Source organism: Astyanax mexicanus, chromosome 2 (assembly GCF_023375975.1).
Source record: "Astyanax mexicanus isolate ESR-SI-001 chromosome 2, AstMex3_surface, whole genome shotgun sequence".
NCBI classification, from domain to species: Eukaryota; Metazoa; Chordata; class Actinopteri; order Characiformes; family Acestrorhamphidae; genus Astyanax; species Astyanax mexicanus.
The window spans coordinates 22,589,867-22,612,745 of NC_064409.1; the positions used below are offsets into that span (position 1 = coordinate 22,589,867).

At 35.1% G+C, this 22,879-nt stretch overlaps 1 protein-coding gene across 1 annotated transcript in view; it reads left to right on the forward strand.

Annotated features, from left to right (window-relative positions):
• cpm (carboxypeptidase M) overlaps nucleotides 1-6,626 on the forward strand; it is an 81,284-nt gene extending 74,658 nt beyond the window's left edge. Inside the window, exons 8-9 of the mRNA XM_049473840.1 lie at nucleotides 166-314; nucleotides 4,082-6,626. Coding sequence (XP_049329797.1) covers nucleotides 166-314; nucleotides 4,082-4,339 — 407 coding nt within the window. The 3' untranslated portion in view covers nucleotides 4,340-6,626. The remainder of the gene's footprint in view (nucleotides 1-165; nucleotides 315-4,081) is intronic.
• The last annotated feature ends 16,253 nt before the right edge of the window (nucleotides 6,627-22,879 follow it).

Genomic DNA, 22,879 nt, shown 5'->3' on the forward strand with positions numbered 1-22,879 from the left:
GAAAGATTAGGCAGCCTTTATTTTGGTTTTATGTATTGTGTTTTATTAATTGAATTAATACAGCATTTGAATATTAGATACTTTGTGTAGATTCTGTTCTGCAGTAGTGGTGGACTGAGTGGAGCTGGAGGAGAAATCTGAGCTATTCCTTCTGATTTCCCACAGGTTTGAAAGGTCAAGTGCTGGACTCGAATGGGATTCCCATCCAGAACGCCTCAGTGGAGGTAGAGGGGAGGAGGAACCTTTGTCCATTCATGACGGACCGGAACGGGGAGTATTACAGACTGCTGCTGCCTGGGAGCTACACCATCAAGGTGAGAGAGCACCATCTGCTGGAGAACACCATCTGGTGCAGAACTGATATTTAAATTACTAAAGACCTAGACACTTTATAGCCATAAGGAGTTAATAAAGAAGTGGCCAAAAAGAGTTTTGATCCATCTGAAATGGTTGTTTTCAGAGCTTTTGCGGCTGAGGTTACTGATATTTCTGTTATACAGCTCTTTAAAAAAATAAGAGAACACTTCAGTTTCTAAATCAGTTTCTCTGATTTTGCTAATTATAGGTATATGTTTGATTAAGATAAACATTGCTGTTTTATTCTATAAACTACGGACAACACTTCTCCCAAATTCCAAATAAAAATATTGTCATTTAGAGCCTTTTTTGCAGAAGATGAGAAATGGCTGAAATAACAAAAAAGAAGCTTCCAGACCTCAAATAATGTAGAGATAACAAGTTCATATTCATAAAGATTTAAGAGTTCAGAAATCTATACTTGGTGGAATATCCCTGGTTTTTAATAACAGTTTTCATGCATTTTGGCCTGTTTTTTAACTTAATGCCAATCCTGGTGCAAAAATTTAAGCAGTTGGTTTGATGGCTTGTGATCATCCATCTTCCTCTTTAAAATCAAAGAAACTCATAATTTTTAAGTGATCTCTTATTTTTGTCCAGAGCTGTATATGCCATTCCACAGCTGACATTTAGATTTTGATTGGCTCTGACATTAAGTTTGATTCTTTAAGACCCAAAACCCACTTAGCTCTACCCCTTGATTTTGAGTGTAACCCTTCCCCTTGGAACAGAGTTAGAAGGAAAGGGGTGAAATCTTCCCCCTAAGAATTGAGACAACCCCTTAGGTACCCAATACATTATCAAGAGCGCTAAAGTTCAGTAACCAGCTGCTGCATGACTAGTTAGGGTTTATTGTATATTTTCAGAAAGGGGGCAGGTGGTGCAGAAATTAATTATTATTCCTTTCCATTTCTTAATTCCTTTGTGATGGGGAGCTGAAATTAGCTTTGGTCGCCTTTTTTTATTTTATTTTTCAGATCCACCTTAAATACTGCAGCACCTGCTGTCTGTCACATCATTTAAGGTGGAATGGGAAACAATCTTTTTAATGTTTGTTATGAAGAATTCGGCCATTAAACATTGAAACTACACATTAAACTGTAGTAATTTAGTGATAATTGTCACTTTTAACAAGGAAAATACTTACATTTGTGGTTTCTTTAGTTGCTTTTTCGGCCATCTTACCAGTAATTCTCATAGCCCTTGGTATGAAGTGTGCCTCTGAAAAATGTCTGTATGAAGGTCTAACTAGCCCTATTCCTTCCCCCTACCCCTCCAGCCTAACAAGAATCGGGACACCCCTACCCCTTGCCATGCACATGCAAAACAAAGGGGTAGGGGTAAGTGGTAGGGCCAAGGGGTGAAATGGAATTGGACCTAACTTTTTCCCCATGTCTAATAATGAAGTAAAAAAAAACTGAGAATTTGATTGGTTCTGCTGTGGAGTTTTTGTGAATTGTGAGTGGATTGTGAATTATGTGGAAGGACAAGGTGTTAGCTGTTTCTAATAAAGTGGCCAAGCACAATGTACAGTAGGCATTTCCAACAAAGTGGTCAGTTAGAGGAAGTAGTGCAACTTCACCAAAATGCCATCTTTAAGGTATATTTGCTGTGAGCTATGCAGTAAAAAGTGCTAGAAAAGAAATTTGTTTTTAGAATCTTTGGAGAATTTAAGTCAATAAAACAGAAGAAACAGAAGTAAAGTGTGGAAAAAGTACCTCCAGAGACAGAGTCTCTGTTTTCCTCTTTTAAACGAGTTTAAAGTTAATTCAGTGTCATCGTGTTCAGTTTATTCTTTAAAGCAGGTTTTTGCCGTGAGCTAGGAGCCACACAGACAGAGTAAATAAGGGCTTGTCTGCTGCAGACTGGATGAATTACGGCGTGTTTAAATAAACTGGGCTGTGTCGGGGGTGTAAACAGAAATAGTAGCTTTAAGCTAAAGCAGAATTATCAGGAACAGAATCAGGAGATTACTTTCCTGTTTGTGTTTGTTGAAGGCCACCAGCAAGAAGTTAATGAAAACTCTACCACTAGATACACACAGATACACACACACAGATACACACACTAACTGATCCAGCAGTAGAGTGTTTGTTGTTAGTAGAATACACAGTCCAAATGTGTGGATGCCCCTTATAATAAACGTATTCAGCTCTGGCAGGTCTGTCTGTAATAAAGAAAAGATAAATCAGTCAACTAGACAGGTAATCATATTATTATTAACAGAGGTGGAAAGTAATGAATTACATTTACTCAAGTTACTGTAATTAAGTAGATTGTATGAGTAATTTGTAATTTTTAAAGTAGTTTTTAAAATCTGAAATTTTACTTTTACTCAAGTACATTTTGACACAAGTAATTGACTTTGCTACATTGGAAAACTCCCAATTACTGAGTAAAGAGTCCTGGGGGGGTGACAATTGCCTGATTCCAAAAAAAAAGTTGGCACAGATGCTCACACGTGGAATAACGAGGCAATAACGTCCTCATGCGATACAAAATGTTAACATAACAGTAGGGTTAATGAGAAAACATGTCTGGCTCCTCTACTGATCATAATTTTTTACAGTATGGCAGGAGGGAGAGCAGAGGGGGTGGAACCATGGTGTAGATATAATTGATCTGCCTGTTGCCCCACCCTTACAGTTAAATGAAAGATTTTGAGAACTTCTCCCTCTGTTTTCATGAAAAAAAAGATGCAAAGAGACAAATGGACATGCACAAATACATCATTTGAAACACATTTTTTTTTACATAAAGTCAGCATAAATAAACAGTGTTGGGCACGTTACTTTGAAAAAGTAATTAGTTTTAGTTACTAGTTACTTCTCCAAAAAAGTAACTAGAGTTACAAAAAAGTAAGAGTTACTAACGAAGTTACTCCACTATAAAAGTAACTAGTTACCAGTAAAAGAAACTATTGCGTTACTTTTGTTATTCGCCCCGTAAAAAAAATGAACAAAAGAAAATAAATTGTGTAATTACTATTATTATTATTAGAAAAATAACAAACAAAAATAAACCCAAAATTTTGAGAAAAATATAATCTTCAAGAAATATAAACGAAAAACTCCACATGACCAAGGAAAATTACTAAGACTTGTAATACTGAAAAAAAAAAACCCCGGAAAAAACAAATAAGCGTCTGGGGATGAAATGAAACAAACCAAACTACACTCAAAGGAAAAAAATGTATATATAAACAAAACAAAAGAATAGACAAAAACAACAATCTAATGACCGTTAAAATGGGCATTCCTATATCCTATAATATTCCTACCTGGAGGAAAGCTGTGGAACAGTGAAATGGTGATGATAGGAAGAGATAAAGTAACAGAGATGCACAGCAGAAACCGAATGAAGGCCTCAGACCCCGGCACAACACTACCACGCCAATCACTGAATTGATTAGAGCACCTCCCTTTTGACTTACACGCACACTTGTGCCTTTGTCTGTATGCGCGAAGTTTAAAAAAAAGTTAATTGAGCAGCTAAAGTAACGTACAGTAACGGGGTGTCGGTTGGTAACAGCGTTACAGTTACAGTCAGAGTAATTAGTTAGATTACTCGTTACTGGAAAAAGTAACGGCGTTAAGAATGCTGTTTATTTCAACGCCGTTACTCCCATCACTGTAAATAAAACATTGTAAGCCTTTAAGCTATTCATTCTTATTCATGTGGAAAAATTTAATTTTTAATTTATTTATTTATTTTTTTTCTACAGGTGACCCACCCAGGACACGAGTCGGTGACGGAGACAATCTCAGTGCCGTACGGCCCGGACCGGTTCAGCGCTTTAACACACAACTTCCAGCTTCAAAAAAGCTCCAGCCAGTCTACCCCAGGGACGACAGTACAGCCCACCTGCACCCCACCCGGACTCAACCTCTCAAACAACAACAACAGCGCCGCCCTACTGCCCAGTCTGAGCACTGCACTCGCTGCCTACTGCCTTCTACTCCACACGCTGCAGCTGTCCTGAGGACGGCTGTGTTTTAGTGATTATTAGAATGAAAAATATGGACACTATTTGCTCGCCTTGCACAATCACTAGAGCCGGGTCTGTTCGGATTCTGTTCGGTTCCGTTCTTCAGGAGACTGTCTATGTTTCTGATGACGCTACAGTGAGAGAACCCAGAGTTTACAGTGCCACAAAAAAAACCTGACAGCTGAAGTTACTGTTCACTATATACCAGTTTCCTGGAGAGGGTTTTGAAGTAAACAGCAAGGGGATGCACCTTTTACACCTAATTTTGTCCAAATGCATCCAGACACGTACTTAAATTGACATTTTTTCTGAAATAAAGTGTATTCATGTGAGTTTAATGGTGATTTACACTAAATATTGGAATTATATTCTGGTCTGGTGGGTTAGGTATACCAAACACATTTCTTTTCATAGATTTAAAAATTCATTTCCAAAAGCAATTTTCCATTTTATAAATCAAGCAATTACAAAACTACAATTTCAAAATATTATTGAACACATAACCTTTTTAATATCCAGCAGACAAACCAACAATATCCAATGCATTAACATCAGCACTTCTATTCTAATGATGAATTTACCTCAGCAGTGCTATTTAATTCACATTCAAGCCACATCTTAAACAGAAAAAAAAAAACAGTAAGTCATTAGTGATAAAGCTAAGTTAACTTAGTTAACATTACTATCCTAGCCCTATAAGGCTCATATCTTTCAGCTAAAAAAAAAAAACAGACAGTTTGTAAAGAAGCAGTAAGCTGACAAAATATGATACGCAATGCTTTAAACACTTATTTTGTTTCATTAATGCGAGGAAAGAGTAAAAATGAATTTAAACCTGCCGTTTTGTCTCTCGTTGTAATTGCATTTTTTTGCCTGTTTTCAATTAATATTTTTGTTGACAAATAGTTGGTGCATCCCTACTATTTGCAGGAAAAGTACTTTTTAAAAATAGTATAAAATGCTGGATATGGAAATTTAGGGTATACACAGTGAGTGTGGGATTGATTCATATATACACATATATACAAAACATTTTTACTTAGGCCCTTTTCACCTGTATGTACATGTTACATGTACACCATGCTACTGTGCACCCTAAATTTTAATGTACTGTATATCAATTTAATAATTTAAAGGAGTGTCTGGATACTTTTGGACATAAAGTGCATATTAAGAAAGACAGCAGTAAAGACGAACGGACGAATGAAGAAAAATGGAGACGTTATTTTTTTTTTTCTGTTTTCATGTCCTGAGACTGACTATGTTGTCTTTTTGACTACTGTTCAAAAGTTTGAAAACATTTATTTATCAATATCCTACAATTAATTACCCATATATAGATAATTATTCATACATTTGTACATGAATTGTTTTTTATTCAAATTATTTTTTTTAAACATCACACAAAAAAAAAATCATTGTGAAATTTCATTAATTAAAGTAACAAAATGAAATTTAACAAAATATGTAACATAACACTTCAATGTTTTTTTGTAAAATATAATTTTTTACAATTTGTAACATTTCTGTTGGCCTATTCTTTATCAAATTCTGATATAAAATCAATTGCGATTCACATTATTATTAATAATCTTATTAAAATATTTTAAGCTCATTGTATCTAAATTGAAATCAACTAGCACTTTGAAACAAGAAGCACTTACAATACTGATGTTATTAAAGGGACTTTTTTTATTAGACCTAATAATAAGAACTTTGTCCTGATTTTTATGATTTTTTTAAATACTTCTTCACATTTTGCTTTCTTTTCTCCTCCAGATGATGTGAAACCTGTAAGATTACACATAACTAGTATTGGATTTAAATTATTTTGCACATTTACCTGCAACAAATGTATTTTGACATTGTTAAAAACAATGATTCCAAACTTTTGAACAGTAGCATGAATGAGAAGTATAATAAAACATTGTTTATATTTGTTCTGAATATTTGGACTGAGCATAGTTTTCTATATAAAGACAGAACTGTAAGAGTCCAGTGTTTTGTATGAAATGTACTGTATCATGTATTAAAGAGGATCAGTTGTAGGACAGTGGGAGTTAGACAGGTTTACAGTGTACAGGTGTGTTATACAGGAATCATATCGGGAAAGCAGTGTCCACTTTTTTAGGATTTTTCTGCTGGAAAACTTTCACAAAGAACTTTTAGAAACTCTGTGCCAAAAACGGGACTCACCTAAAGAGGATCATCTACCTCATCTTAATCAACCTCACATCAGTACAGTGACCAGCAGTGCCTTCAATAAACCTCTTCCCAAATATTCACTAAACTGTCTGTGTACTTATTTTACTGCAGAATCAGTAGCAGGAGCATGAGTTTGATAATTACGTGTAGTAACACATAAAAAATCTATGTAATAACGTGATGCACTCCCAGTTACAGATGGATTGCAGTAGTGTGGCTTGTTTGCATATGTGTGTATTAACCTAATTTTTCACTTATAATTAAGCATTAGTCATATATACAGCTCTGGAAAAAATGAGACCACTTAAAAAACCTCTGGAATATAATCAAGAGCAAGATGGATGATCACAAGCTATTTTTGCACAAGAAGTGGCATAAAGTTATCCAAAAGCAGTGTGTAAGACTGGTGGAGAAGAACATATGACAGATCATATCTGTCTATTATTATTAGTATTAGATTAGTACTCTAATCTAGGACATGCAAGTGCAATATTGAAATTATGATCTGTTTACTTCTTGACTTCTTGTGAATTCTGAAGAAATCTGGTAAAATTTCTAAAAAAAAAATTAATGTTAATCTATATAATTTGTAACCTTATATATGTAACGCGGGACCAGACGGGAGGCGGACGTAAAAGCGGGTAAGACAAGATTTATTAAACAAATAAGCAAATAAACAAGTAAACATAGAACAGAGAAGCAAACCAAAACAAGCGAGGGGTAACAATAACAAACGAGAGATAAACTAACAAATAAACAGGAAGAACAACAAAAGCAAAGCTAGACTGATAATAACTAAACAGGGCAGAGGATATACACGAGGATAAATACGTAAACAAAGTAAACAAAGAAACAAACAGGAAAATAAACGTAACTAGAAATAACGTGACCGATAAATAAACAAGAGCAAGTAAATAAGAAAACAATGACGTGGAGAAAGCAATAACGTGACGTGACAGACAACGGGGGAAGGTGCAAAGACCGACAGCAAACGTAGACTAACAAGTACTATTTATACTAAACATGAAACAATGAACACCTGGGGAAACAGGTAACGAGGGGCGGAGCTACAAATTAGAAACACATGTGGAAAAGTACTGAGACGGGAGACACAGGGGAGCACAGGTCACGTGGGGAAAGCACACAGAGACACGAGACGAGGCCAAGACGTGACAATATACTGCAGTGTCTGTTTTTTCTACAGTACATGCAGCCCCAATGTGGTTTTACATGTGCAATAAAATGAGGCTAATTATATTTATATGAAATTCTTCATTGAATGTTTGAATGTTATTAGTTTTTGAGATATGCTTGTGTCATTATAGGAGTCAAAACCGAAGTTGGTGCAAAGAGATATTTACATAGCTGCACTGCAAAAAAAAAAAAAAAAAAAAAAAAATGGTATGATTTCAATTAATTTCAAGGTAATCTTTTTTTTTCTTTTCTCTGATAAAAAATGTAGTCTTTGTTAAGTAAGTCCTATGCTAACTTTCATCAGTCTTACTTTGAAACTTTGATTACCCCAGCAGTATTTTTTTTTTTGCTTAATATAAACATACACTCCAAAAAAAACCCACAATATATATAATTTTTGTAATATCTCCTAAAATCTCAAAGTCTCAAAATGTCCTGGCTGGGCAGAACTAATACAAGCGCAGATGTAAAACAAAATATACTTTATTTTGTTTAAAATGAGCAAGGTCAACACTAGTAAACAGCAGCAGAAGAGATTAAACATACCAGAATTGTAAGGCAGTATCAGACGGCAGGCAAAATCAAGGTCAGTAAATACTTTACTAGTTAAAAACTTCACTAGTTAAAAACTCCACTAGGTAAAAACTTCACTAGTTTTTTTTTTTTTTTTTTTTTTTGCAGTGTATATATCTGAATTTACTTATATTTGTAAAAATATATATATTTAGTAGAAATGCCATTGTCAATCTATTAATTTCTGTTGTGTGTGACATTTCTTATACAGCAGAATAAAGAAAATACTAAAGTAGGTATTTTTGTCACTAATAAAGCTCACAATTAAACAGCTAAAATGTAAAAACAATGCTAAACCAGTGATAACATGTAAGAAACAGACGCACAGCTTTTAAACAGCTCCAAAAGTCATGTGACAGGAACTAAGCTAAGCTGTTGGATACATGGGTGGGGTCTTCTGCATTGAATGTCTTTTCTAGATTTCTTCCAGAAATCTACAAGATTCACAAGGGCAATTCTAGCCAGACACCACCGCTTACCATCATTACCCCCCACTGCACTGCTCTGTCTACTGTGAGGTAATATTAGGCTTCTATGGTGTATTCCTGGTACACGTCACACTGTGAATGGAAGAATGTTAAATACCAGACAATTCCTAGTAAATTATGCATTGGTGATTAAAGAAACTGCAGCTCAAGTCTCCAAAAGTGTCCAAATACAACAGGACATTCTTGTAGAGATGTAGATTCATTCATGACCTGATGGGTGAAAGCTGATTTGGTGGTACAAGGAAGACCTACACAATATTAGGCAGGTGGTTTTAATGTTATGGTGATTTGGCGCAAAGAGCTCTGAAAAAAAATAAGCAACTTAAAAATGATACGTTTCTTTCATTTTACCGAATTCAAAAACTCTAGAAAGTAATCAAGAGGAAGATGGATCACAATGAATTTTAGCACCAAGGGTGTCATAAAGTTATCCAAAAGCAGTGTGTAAAACTGGTGGAGGAGAACATGCCAAGATACATGAAAACTGATTAAAAAGCAGGGTTATTCCACCAAATAGTAATTTCTGAAATCTTAAAATTTGTAAAGAATAAAACAACAAAACAACTTTTACTCAAACATATACCTATAAATAGCAGAACAGAGAAACTGATTCAGAAACTAAAGTGGTCTCTTTATTTAAGTTATATGATGGTGAATATGTCCCACACTAGATGGAGCTGTAGACCAACTTGTGGCCTGATTCTTTGGACATTAATTCATACCATAACTGGTGTATGAAGACCAGCCTAGTCTCACTGATCCCAGCTCAGGATGAAATACTGCACTTAATGAAGGTACAGTAGAGCAGCTGATGGAATGTTATCTTCAGCAAATGCTAAATTATAAATGAATTATAATGCAAACAATACAAGTTACCATCCATCTCTGTAATCTGTAATCTATCATCATAAGATATAGTTCCTCTTCCAGCTGATAAATGATTAATTATGCCTTTATGCTTCCCATATGTTCCGCGAATACATCATACTGTAGGTAGCTAATTAGGAATTTAATGAAATGAACATTTCCCACAGTGTCTGATCCAGACGTGCCCTCAGGACCCCCAGCACTTAAATTGGACTTTGCCTGACTAGAGAATGGATTGTAACTCCTGGTAGAGGAAATCGCCCAGCACATCTTCTTTTAAACTTTTAATTGCGTTAGACTTCAGGCTTGTTTCACCCATTGACCATCTGGTCGAAATTTATAGGATTTTATTTAAAATTAGCAATGAACATTTTAAACGCAGTTCACTTCTGATCATCTACTGTCTGATCATTAAAACCAGAACATAACCATCCTTTAATTTTTTACTCTTAAAACGGCAATATTCCCATAATTAACACCAATTTTAAAGGCCCTAAAATAGAGCCCTGTGGGATCCCACTAAATTTGCTAAACCAGGGGTCTCAAACTTATATTACCAACTACTAACCAGCGGTTAGTATGTCTGGAAATGGATAAATTATTTATGTTCTTACCCAAAAAGCTTTCTTTGAAGTACATGACATGGACAAAAGTGTTGGGACAAATAATTCACTGTTTTTTTTTTTTTTTTCAAAATCAAGTGTATTAAACATGCAAACATCAAACATATGTTCTTTTCAACTTTTAATTGCATTAGAAGTCAGGCTACAATCCCTTCTGCTGTTTACCATCTGTTCATAATTGATTATATTTTATTTTTAATTAGTAATTACCAATTCAAATGCATCTCATTTGGGGTCACATTCTTAAGCCCACTATTTAGTTCTTTACTTTGGATATTGCAATATTCCCAAGATGAACATAAATTTTATAGACTCTTAAATAGGGTTACTATGTGGGGTGCCACAAAATATGCTTTGATGTAAGTAAATCATTCTTAGCATTACCTGCATTATGCTTAATAATAATAATAATAATAATAATAATAATAATAATAATAATAATAATAATAATAATAATAATAATAATAATAATAATAATAAACATTTCTTAAAATGTAATATATGGACCAAAAGTATTAAGACAGCTGCTTGTTTATTGATTTTTCTGAAATGAAAGGTATTTGAAGAATATATCCTGCTTTTGTTGGAGTAACTGTCTCTGCTGTCCAGAGAAGGCTTACTCTACTAGATTAGATACTTGATCTACTATAAATCTACTTGATTATATTTTGTAGCACTGCAGTGTGTACCCCCAGCTCATCCCATCCAAAAGTATTGGGTGAAGCTCCATCATTTCAGAGAACACAGTTCTAATAACTGCTTAAACTTAAAGTGCCTATAGATATTTGGACACATAGTATAGTAATAAATATAAAGACATTTTTAAGGCTTAAACCACCACAAAATCATTTTGTGTGAAAGTAACATTAATTAATGCTGTTGTTCCATTTTAAATTAACATTACCTAAGCATTGTTAATGTATTACCTCATGTCTTGTTCATTCAACTAATGCATGTTAGTTAACAAATTCATGTTAGTTAGTCAACACTTAATGTAAAGTATTACCTAATTTTCTATACAATTATATTCTTTCATATAATTAGTATTAAGTGAGTGATACACACATTTTACTAAATCCACACTTTACAGTGAATATAACCATTAGACTTTTGCTCTTAAAAAGCTAATAAAGCTGTACATTTAGGCATAAACTCTGAAATGGAAGCCCAGCTGTATGACAGTGGCCATGCCAGTAAGAACTAATGACTGAAATAAATAAACATGCTCAGCAGTAATTGGAAGCTACAGCGCATCAATGATACTGTATCTCAATATGAGATATCCCATTGTAAATCTAGTCAACATCAATCCTGACACTGCGGTAAGTGTAGAGGAGAGCTGAGCATACACATTTCACATTTGCTACAGTCCATTTGTTTGAAAAGCATGGAAGCAAGATGAATCCTTTTTTTAAACATGCACAGTGCTGTAATAAAAGCATTTTCCCCTTACCTATTTCTTTAGTTTTTGCTTTTTTTAACAGACTTACATTTTTCAGATAAATATAAACATAAAAGTAAATATAAAAAACACTTTTTAAATGATGATTTTAAGGTAATTAAAATCTATTGGCCTCGAAAACAAATACTTTGCTTGTCAAGCATTTGTAATAACTGGCAATGAGTCTTTCACATCTCTTTGAATAATTTTGGCTCACTCTTATTTACAGAATTGTTGTAATTCAGCCACATTGGAGGCTTTTCAAGCAGACATTTTTAAGATCATGCCACAGTGTCTTAATCAGACTTTGACTAGACCACTCCAAACCTTTATTTATTTATTTATTTTTATGAGCCACTCTGAGGTAGACTTGCTGGTGTGCTTTGGATCATTGTCCTGCTGCAGAACCAAAGCATAATGGCTCGACATTTCCCTGGTAAACAGTAGAATTCCTGGTTCCATCTGTTACAGCAAATTGTCCACACCCTAAAACAGCAAAACAGCTTCAGACCATTACACTACCACCACCATGTTTTAAGTTTAGTATGATGTTCTTTTTCTGAAATTGTTTTTCTTATTATTACATCATTGCATAACACATAACATAACACTGAATTTAACTAAGCAAGTGAGTTTTGCAGTTCTTTAAATGTTTTTTCTGGGTTCTTTTGTGACCTCCTGGATGAGTTGTCCATGCCCTTTTGTAATTTTGGTAAGCCAGTCACTCCTGGGAAGGTTCACCAGTGTTTCATGTTTTCTCCATTTGTGAATAGTAGCTCTCACTGTGATCTGCTGGAGTCCCAAAACCTTAGAAATGAATTTGAACTCTTTTCTAGACTGACAGATGTCAATGGCTGTTTTTTTTTCATCTGTTCTTGAATTTCTTTAGATATATGATATAATGTATTGCTTTCTGAGATCTTTTATCCTTTCATCCTGATTCTACAGATCTGGCATTAATCAGACCTGGTTTTGGTTAGTAGTGAAATTCTACTCAGCTTTCCAAAAAACATAATTAAATACAGTTAATTTATGGGGAGCAATTACTTTTTCACACAGGGCTAGGTGGGTTTGAATTGCCTTTTTCCCTTAATAAATTAAATCAGCCTTTTAAAAACGCATTCGATTGTTTCATATGTGTGACGAACAGGCTACTGAGAATGAAGATTCATAAGACAGCCCTACCTAGGATCCGTCTTACTTTAACTGCAGACTAGACATTGGAACACAGTCTCTGTCACGTGTCATCAGTCAAGCCATCAGGAACTGTTCTTATGTTCTTTCTCTCCAGAGTACTGATCTGTTTCACCTGTGGCTAAAACACACCTGTATGTTCACATTAAATGAGACAGCTTTGTTATATTTCTTAGCTTTGTTTTTCAGGTAATTTATGTACAACTGGGTTCATGCATTTTATTTAATGGGATGTGATCTAGTTGGTGAATCAGTTCCTTGAATTTCTAGTGATATTGGCAAAATAAAATCTATTAATTACTTTTAAACCATGTACAATATATGTTTTTTTAAACAATACATTACAATTACAATTGAAGGCAATCACTTTTATGGATGCCATGGTTACATACAACCACCAGAACATTTGAAGGACCTATTTCATTCTCATGGTGTAACTACACTGTACAATCTAGTTAATTGTCCTTTATCCACCTTTTCCAATGGAAAAATTAGTGAATCGTTAGTGAATAAGTGTTCACTGTAGCCTTTAGCTGGGATAAAGCCAGGATAAATTGCTCTTGCAGCCTTCAAGAGACCTGAGATCAGGTAATCAACCTTTTAAAATTAAAGCTTGTACAAAAAAAAGTATATATATATATATATATATATATATATATATATATATATATAATTCAGATAATAACAGACAATATTTCTATAAAGAATTTCTCAGCGTGGCCTAAAATACATCATAAGCCACCGCTGTGGATTTCTTAAAATAGCTGGGTTGTAAAAAATTTAAGACAATTCTTTTCACTAAAGCTAAAATAAATAATTCATATTTTCTGTGTCACATTTTACAGCTGAGCAGAAATGCCATTATGTATGTGTCTTACATGACTTTAATGTTCAACAGTTCAGCAGTGTAGTAGGTTCTGTACCACTTTTAAATTAGACCACCCAAGCCAACCCCTGAGAAAACACTTCCCGAGTCTGCATAGTGCTGTTCCATGAGTTTTTGGCATGTGGGTATATTTATATGTTATATTGTCTAATGAATAAATTTTAAGCCTAATAAATAACCAGTAATAAGCCTGTTATTGTAGTCCTAGTTTTAATAGTCCTATAAACAGATGGTAACTAAAATTGTCTCCAGGCTTTCTTCAGTATTAATATGCTAAAAGCCTGATTTGGCTAGAGCTCCTGTAATTGAATTCGAGAATCATATTTCCTGTTGAAAATTTGATTATTGCCAGCATAATATTGTTTATATACTTATTTAGTTAATATAAAATCACTTTTTAAATGATGAATTATTTATTAAAGAAAAAAATATCCCAACCAATCTAGCCCTGTGTGAAAAACAGATGGCTGGACATTCTCCTCCAGGATGGTCTGGTAAACAGCAGAATTCTTCATTCCATCTATTACAGCAATTTGTCCAGACTCTGAAGGGGCAAAGCAGCCTCAGTTCATCACACTACCACCACCATGTTTTACATCCAGTGTGATGTTCTTTTTCTGAAACTATCTGTTAGTTTAATTCCAGATGTAATAGGACACACACCTTCCAAAAAGTTCCACTTAGGTCATGTCAGTCCAAAAAATATTTACCCAAAGTCATGGGGATCATCAAGATGTTTTTTTGATAAATGTGAGACAGGCCGTTGTGTTCTTTTTGTTCAACAGTGGTTTTGCCTTTGTTTCTTTTTTATTATTAAATAATTGACCTTCACTAAGGCAAGTGAGACCTGCAGTTGATTAAATGTTGTTCTGGGTTTCTTTTGCGACCTCCTGGATGAGTTGTCCATGCCCATTTTGAATAATTTCGGTCAGCTGGCCACTCCTGGGAAGGTTCACCAGTGTTTCATGTTTTCTTCTTTCATGAATAATAGCTCTTAGTGTGGTCTGATGGAGTCCCAAAGCTTTAGAAATTACTTTTCAAACTGAAAGATATGTTTTCTCATCTGTTTTTGAATTTCTTTAGATCGCGGCATAATGTGTTGCTTTATTGTTTAGCTGCTTTATGTTGTCAAAAAAGATTCTATTTAAGTGATTTCTTGATTCTACAGGTCTGGCAGTGATCAGGCCTGGTTGTGGTTAGTAGTGAACACATTTAACCTTGTAAAGACCAATAGTGTACCTTTGAAAGTACAATTATGAAAGTGTACCTCTGAGTACAAGAAAATACTTATATCGTACCTCTGTTTTTAAGTGTTTAAAGGTTTTAATTGAAAATAAATGGTAATTATTTTTCAAGCTGTAAGGGTTATAAATTAAACCCCAGTTTCTTTTTAAAAGAACCAACTTTCTTCAAGTGTAGCTAATGTAAAATTCAATTAAGGTTTAGAAATGACTGTTAAACTAAATACAGCAACACTAACCTCAATGGTGTTAGATGGTACTCTTTGTTAGAAACTACTAATTGGCACAGTAATTACAATTTGGCGTAGAATCCAAGCTGAATGTAGCAGGAGCACACTATGTACTGCAGAAAACACAGAAACATTTCAACAAAGAGCAACCAAAAAATAACAGAAGTTCAGCAGCATGACACAGTGGGTTTTATTAAGAGATATATTTAGGATTCTGGTACTGGCAGGCCTCCAGTTAGTAGGGTGCAGCGACTCTTCAGTTACTGGTTTGCTGCTGTTTCCACTGGGCTTCGTTCTGTGTGAAAGCGTATCCTCAGATCCACTCCAGATGAAGGGCTGGAAATCTGATTACTCCAGGGAGGCGCTGAGGTCCGGCAGTCTGAGGGACCGGGAGAGAAAGCTCCGCCCCCTCGGCCCGAGCCTCCAGGAATAGCAGGAGAAGTGCTTCTTCCAGACAAAAGGCGTAAAGGTCGCTGTAGCCGGCGGAGGGCTGTGTAGGTGGACTGTACTGAACATTACACAACACTGCCCTACATGCCACCCTGCTCACCGCCACAGACCCACTTATACCAGTTACTACTGCTTTGTTCTGGCCGGTGGCATAAAGCCCAAACTACAGCAGATACAGGAACAAGTTGCTGTACATTAAATAATCTGGATCACTCCCTGCTGTGTACCATAACTCACACATACAGGGGTTGGACAATGAAACTGAAACACCCGTCATTTTATTGTGGAAGTTTCATGGCTAAATTGGAGCAGCCTGGTGGCCAATCTTCATTAATTGCACATTGCAGCAGTAAGAGCAGAGTGTAAAGATTCAATTATCAGGGTAAGAGCACAGATTTACTCAAAATATTACAATGCACACAACATTATGGGTGACATACCAGAGTTCAAAAGAGGACAATTTGTTGGTGCACGTCTTGCTGGCGCATCTGTGACCAAGACAGCAATGTGTCTTTGTGATGTATCAAGAGCCACAGTATCCAGGGTAATGTCAGCATACCACCAAGAAGGACGAACCACATCCAACAGGATTAACTGTGGACGCAAGAGGAAATCACGACAGAATTCAATGTGCACCTCAACTCTCCTGTTTCCACCAGAACTGTCCATCGGGACAATAAATTATTGTGCACTAAAACCAGGTGTTTCAGTTTCATTGTCTAACCCCTGTATGTAATGCTATTTTTTGAGTACAACATATACATTGATTGCTGTGTAAAATGCTGTAGTTTCGTAATAATTTTAGACTGTAGTCCTTTATATGTTTCTCTGTATACTTAAGTAATAATACACGAGAGAGAGTGCTATAATGTGTTATATTGGCATATTATGTTCTTTTTAAGAATTAATGTTTTGTTTACTTCGGTGCCACCCAGCGGCAGGATCCACCTTACATTCAGCTGAAAATACCCTATATTTAATGGAAAATATATAAACGTAAGCTTTTATTTTAATAATAACAACTCTTAACCTGATACTGGTGGCTGATAATGTGTGTAATAATGCATATTTTTGAATCGCTGGGCTTATTTATTTGTGGGACCGCGTCTTTTCCTGTGCTGCCTGTTGGAGACATGGTGTTTCTGCAGTGTGTCTCTATGGGATCCAGCACCTCCCAGTGATGTATAATGATATCGCGTTTGGTTTGTGTTTGGTTTGTAAGCGCTGCATCATTGCTAGATTACCTGTTTGTGGTGGGGTAATACATGGAGAGCTTTGGTTACAGTGAATTATCAGCTAATAATGTCACTCATAAAACTCCTCTCAGCCAATCACATTGCAGGGTCTGAACTAACTCGTGTATATTTTATTATTATCCCCTTCTTTCACCTTATTCTTCAATTTGGTCCTGAGCCAAGGTGGGCGAAGCCATGAAGTTTACTTACTTAGACACCCTTACGTCTCTCTGATCAACTAGTGTTTCTGAACATTTTCTTTTACTATCTACTGCAGACAATAAAGGCTGAGAAACAGTTTCATATGCTGCATGCATATACAATTCAGAGAATTTTCAGAAAAAAAAAGAAAAAAATGATTTTGGAGGAAGAAGACCTTTAAATAAAAAAAAAATGAAAAAAAAATCTGTTGTATTTACGTGAAAAAAAAGTATGTACATTGGTGCACAAGATAAAGTTGTGTTTTATTAAAATAAATACTCATTCTGAACATCTGCATTTTTTATTTGTTAAACCAACATGACTTTCTTATATCTTATTGAATTTTGTTGAACCAGCATGACTTTTTTATATTATATTAAAACTAATCTTTCAGGTAAAATATAGTCAAATACATTTTGTTGGACAAACATGACTTGCTTATATTATATTAAAGATATTCTTTCAGGTAAAATATCATCAAATGCATTTTGTTGGACTAACATGACTTTCTTATATTTTATTAAAGCTATTCTTTTATGTAAAATATGTTAAAGGCATTTTGTTGAACCAACATGACTTTCTTATATTCTATTAAAACTATTCTTTCAGGTAAAATATAATCAAATGCATTTTTGAAGCAACATGATTTTCTTATATTATTTTAAGATATTCTTTCAGTTAAAATATAATTAAATACATTTTGTTGAACCAGCAGGACTTTTTAATATTATATTAAAGCTATTCTTTTTTCTAAAATACAGTCATATGCATTTTGTTGAACCAACATGGCTTTCTTATATTATATTAAAGTTATTATTTTATGTAAAATATAGTCAAATGCATTTTGTTAACCCAACATAACTTTTATATAATAATTTAGAGCTATTAGATCCTTACAATTATAGTGAATTCTAATTCTAAAAACACAATTAACATTTCTCATTAATGCTCATTAACGCAAACTATTATTATTCTTTTGATTTGTAATACCATTATGTATTTCATGTGAAGCACACAGTGTGTTAAAATGATCTAACCTCCATAAATGATGTTTAACTATTACAGGAGAGCTTTGGCATACTTCATCCATAATATGTTTTTGTAAGCTTTAGCTGATCTATTATTTACGGAAGCAATTTATCTAGTCTAGTCCTTCACATAAACATTTAAAGATAGTTCTAGAAAGTTTTTTCAAACTTCATATAATTTGTATTTGGCAACAGTATCGTAAGCATTTGGTCACAGTACTTCATAGTATTCATGTAATAGTTTACTAAACACAAAGAGCTGAAAACAACAGCAACAGTACCTACTAGAATAGAAATGCATCACTGTACTAAAAGGAAAATGCTTACATTTTTTCAATAAATACTTTTAAAGAGGAAACAGTTCTGATACTTTTAACCAGATAGAAAAAAACTGCCCTGTTTTCAGTAGAGTGCAATAAACAATCAGCTTCACATATGAATATTTTAAAGAGGCAACTGTTAAAAAGAATATAAATTGTGCTCCTCACCAATGTGCTCTGAACCGATGGTTGAAAAGAAGCTCCATTCTCCCTTTCTCAAGGCTCTGCTCAGATTCTCCATCAGGATAGGATGGACAGTAATCCAGGAAATCCACAGGAAATCGATAGCAGTACAACTCTTCTCTGTTCGGGAGACTGCCCCCAAGAGGCAGAGTTTCCAACTACCGGCTAATGAAATTTTATTGTTTCTTTATTGTTAACATGACTGAGAATTGTAGGATTTAAATAGTTCAATCCTAAATACATTTTATATCATTTGAACATGTTCAGATATGAAATACAAACCAATTATTTGGAATATATGACTTTAACAAGTATACGTTTAACAACCCTCCATTTCCCATTTTTTTCAGTGTATATAAATATATACAGTACTGTGCAAAGGTTTTAGGGTTAGGGTTAGCAAATTACTTTAAAATAATTCATTTATCTCAGCAATATGAGTGTTTTTACCTGAAAAAGCACCACATATGATTTAAACAGATGCAAACAAACTAAATAAATATTGTAAAAAATAACGAGAATTTCTCATTTTTAGGTAAGTAGGTTTTATCTTGTGCCAAGCTGTTGAACAAAGTTTGTTTCTACATTTCTCCTGAATGCCAACATCTGAAAAAGTTCAGTTCCATCAGCAGCTCACCTGATTTAACATTAGTAAGATTTGATTTACCAAAACGAGATGTTTTAAGGAACACAGCGATGTTAAAGCACAGTTTTTTGTAAAATTGGTGTTAGTACTTATTGTAAATCTAGTGTTTTACTGAGCTAATAAACACTTACTGCCCAAATAAGAAGCTTTTTCTTTACTCACAATTCCCACAGCTGCCTAAAACATTTGCAGAGTACTGTATATACAGTATAATACTGTATTAATGTCTACCCTATAGTTTCTGCAGCAGATGGCTGGTGATTGAGGAACTTTTCGTCATCCTGTATCTTCTACAGAATACAGAGCCACTGCCTCCTGTTAGAAACCTGTGCTCACCTTAAACAGCTGCTGTCTGGTGTGAGAAATTCATTTCCACCCAACATCATCACATCAAACAGCGTTTCTCCAGCCCACAGCAGCTCAGCACAGATTACTGTTATCAACCTGTCTACTGCTCTTCATTAAGTGAAGGCCCTGCTAATTAGCTGCAGAGCTGAGACAGGTGTAGGTAATGATGGAGCCTGCTGTACTTACAGTACAGTTCCAAATAAAGTTGGTACGTTGTGTAAAACATAAATAAAAACAGAATACAGTGATTTGAAAATCCTTTTCAACCTACTATATTCAATTGAATACACTACATAGACAAGATACTTCATTTTCAAACGGATAAACTTTTTTTTTTTTTTAATATTCCTTCATTTTGAATTTGATGCAACACTTTCTAAAGAAGTTGGGACAGGGGCATGTGTACCACTGTGTTACATCACCTTTCCTTTTACTAACACTCAGTAAGTGTTTGGAAACTGAGGACACTAATTGTTCAAGCTTTCAAAGTGGAATTCTTTCTCATTCTTGCTTGATGTACAACTTTAGTTCTCAACAGTCCAGGATTCCCGCTATCCTAAATACAGTCAGACAATGAAACTGAAACACCTGTCATTTTAGTGTGGGAGCTTTCATGGCTAAATTGGAGCAGTTATTTTATTCCAAGCCATTTTGGAGCAATTCTACTGGTGGTTTAATAGAGAAAAAAGAACATCTGACAGATTTTACCCCAATTATGGTGAAAAATGGAGATGGTTTTTGTGGAGGTGTTTGATATGATTAAAAGGTTTTACGTTTAAAATGTTTTAATGGGTGTCCTATTTACTATAGCTCATTTTAAATTTAGGATTAAGCTTGCGTAGTGACTGTAAAGTGATTATTTTAGAGAAAAATCCATTTTTCTGCAAATAACACTGAACATTCTCTAAAATACAGGCTTCTAGAAGCTTCTAAAGCTGCATGGTAGTGAGATCCAGCCTATATAACACATCTGAGAATGTGCTATGATAAATGAGGGGTAAGACAGAGCTTGCAATTCTCCCAATTAGAGCAAGGGTAAAGATTGCACTGCAGGTATGTTTAAGCATGAGATTAAATTAGCATATGTTATTACATTTGCATATATTTAAGCCGGTATGAGATGAGCTGCAGCGGCTTGGCTAGAAAAGTTGGGAGTTTAGCCTTTGCCTGAGCATTAGAGCACTGTGATCATTCTGAGATGCTAATTAGAGTTTTATAGCGGAATTATAGCCATTCATACAACCCTGAAAGGTGGTTTGAAATGTTTTAACCTGCGTAAAATCATATTTTATTATATATAATATGAAGAAATGTGGACACAATCTGTTTTTAGTGCTAAAACATTTATTTGTGTGTCTGTTTCTGGTGTTTTTTTTGTCTGTGTTTGTCATATTAAACAGTGTAATAAAATAAATGTTACAGTTATGAATGTGTTTGTTAAACTGAAAAAAGACAAAAAATAGAGATTTGCTCCTTTCTCATTGGTCACTTGTCTCTTTTAGCTTTGTTACTATGGTGTTAGCCTCATCCTGCACTGGCTACTGGCTACCCAACATCGCAACTGCAGCTTTAGCACTGCTACCATGCCATTAGTTTCACTACAGTATTAGCCAATGCCCTTACTCAGCATTGTTACTGTGATGTTAGCATTGCTATTACAGCTTTAGCCTCACCCATAATTGCTTCTGTGGCATTAGCATTAAAACCACAGCGACTGCCAACCTGCCAAGCATCACTACCCCAGTGTTAGTCCATGTTCATTAGAGCCTTTCACCTCTAAAAACTAGTGAATACTGTATATGGTCTACATCTTACAGCTCTGTGGAACAAAACGTGAGTCCTACACTGGCTGAGAGTTATTTTTCCTTTCTCGCTAGCGTAATTAAATTATTTCACCTTAAATAACCCTGCAGTTATGGCTCAGCCTTTACGGTAGCTACTGTGGTGTTAGCATCACTACTGCATTGGCCACTGGCCTCCCTTATTATTGCTCCTGTGGTGATAACATGGCTATCACAGTGTTAGCTTTACCCAAAATTGCTATTGTAGCAATGCCAACCATGCCCAGCACAGCTACCCCAGTGTTAGTCACAAGCAGGTGTGTATAGTAATGTAGTACTACTTCATTATGATACTTAAGTACTAAAATGTTGTATCTGTACTATATTAGCATTATGTTTTCACCTTCACTTCCCTACATACATATTTTAAATGAGTTTAATACTTTTACTCTGATACATTTTTATGTACTACCTTCGCTCAGCAATGCTACACCGTCTGTCAACCCTGAGCAGCATCACTACTCCAATGTTAGTCACAAGCCATGGTGATCAGGGCCTTTTATCTCTAAAGACTAGCAAAAACTGTGAATGGTACATCTTATAGTTTTTCAAAACAAGACTTGGGTCCTTTATCCACTGAGATTTGCTACTTTCTTGTTACCATCTTTTAGCAATTTGTAAGAAAGTGGCATGAGCCACCAACCACCAGCAGAGGGCCGGGACACTGCAATGGAAGAGCTAGTGGATCTGAGTTAAAAAAAAAAAAAAATCCCAGAAACCCCAGCGCAGACCAAGCTCAGCCATGAACACAGGTTAGAAACCCCAGCCAAAGCTCAGTTCACTGTTGCACCTTTGTAGAGGAGCGACTGGTAACAGTGGGTAAATGAGAAATAGAGACTAGAGCAAAGAAAAAAAAGAGATCTTAAAAGAAGCTACAAAAAAAGAAAATATCTCAAAGTGTTTTAGCTTAAATATCCCTGTAGTTATGGTTCACTATTCACAGCAGTTCCCCGTGTATATGTGTAAATCTATAACATTAGCAACATTTGCAGCATGTTGGACACTGCACCTACTCATCACTGTGTGGCGTTAGTATGGCTATTACAATGTTAGCCTCACCCAGCACATTGCTACTCTGGCACTGACATCACAACCTCCTCAACTGCAAACCTTGTCCAGCATGACTTATCCAGTGTTTCACTGGGTTACAAGCCATGTTAGTCAGAACCTTTGACCTGTGAAGACTGAAAAATATGCAGCATGGTCTACCTTAAATATCCCAGCAGTTATGGCACACTCCTAATGGAAGCTTGTTCTGCTGCACTGCTACTGTGGCAATAGCATCACAACCAACCTTACCCAGCATCACTACCCCAATGTTAGCCACAAGTCCCGTTCTT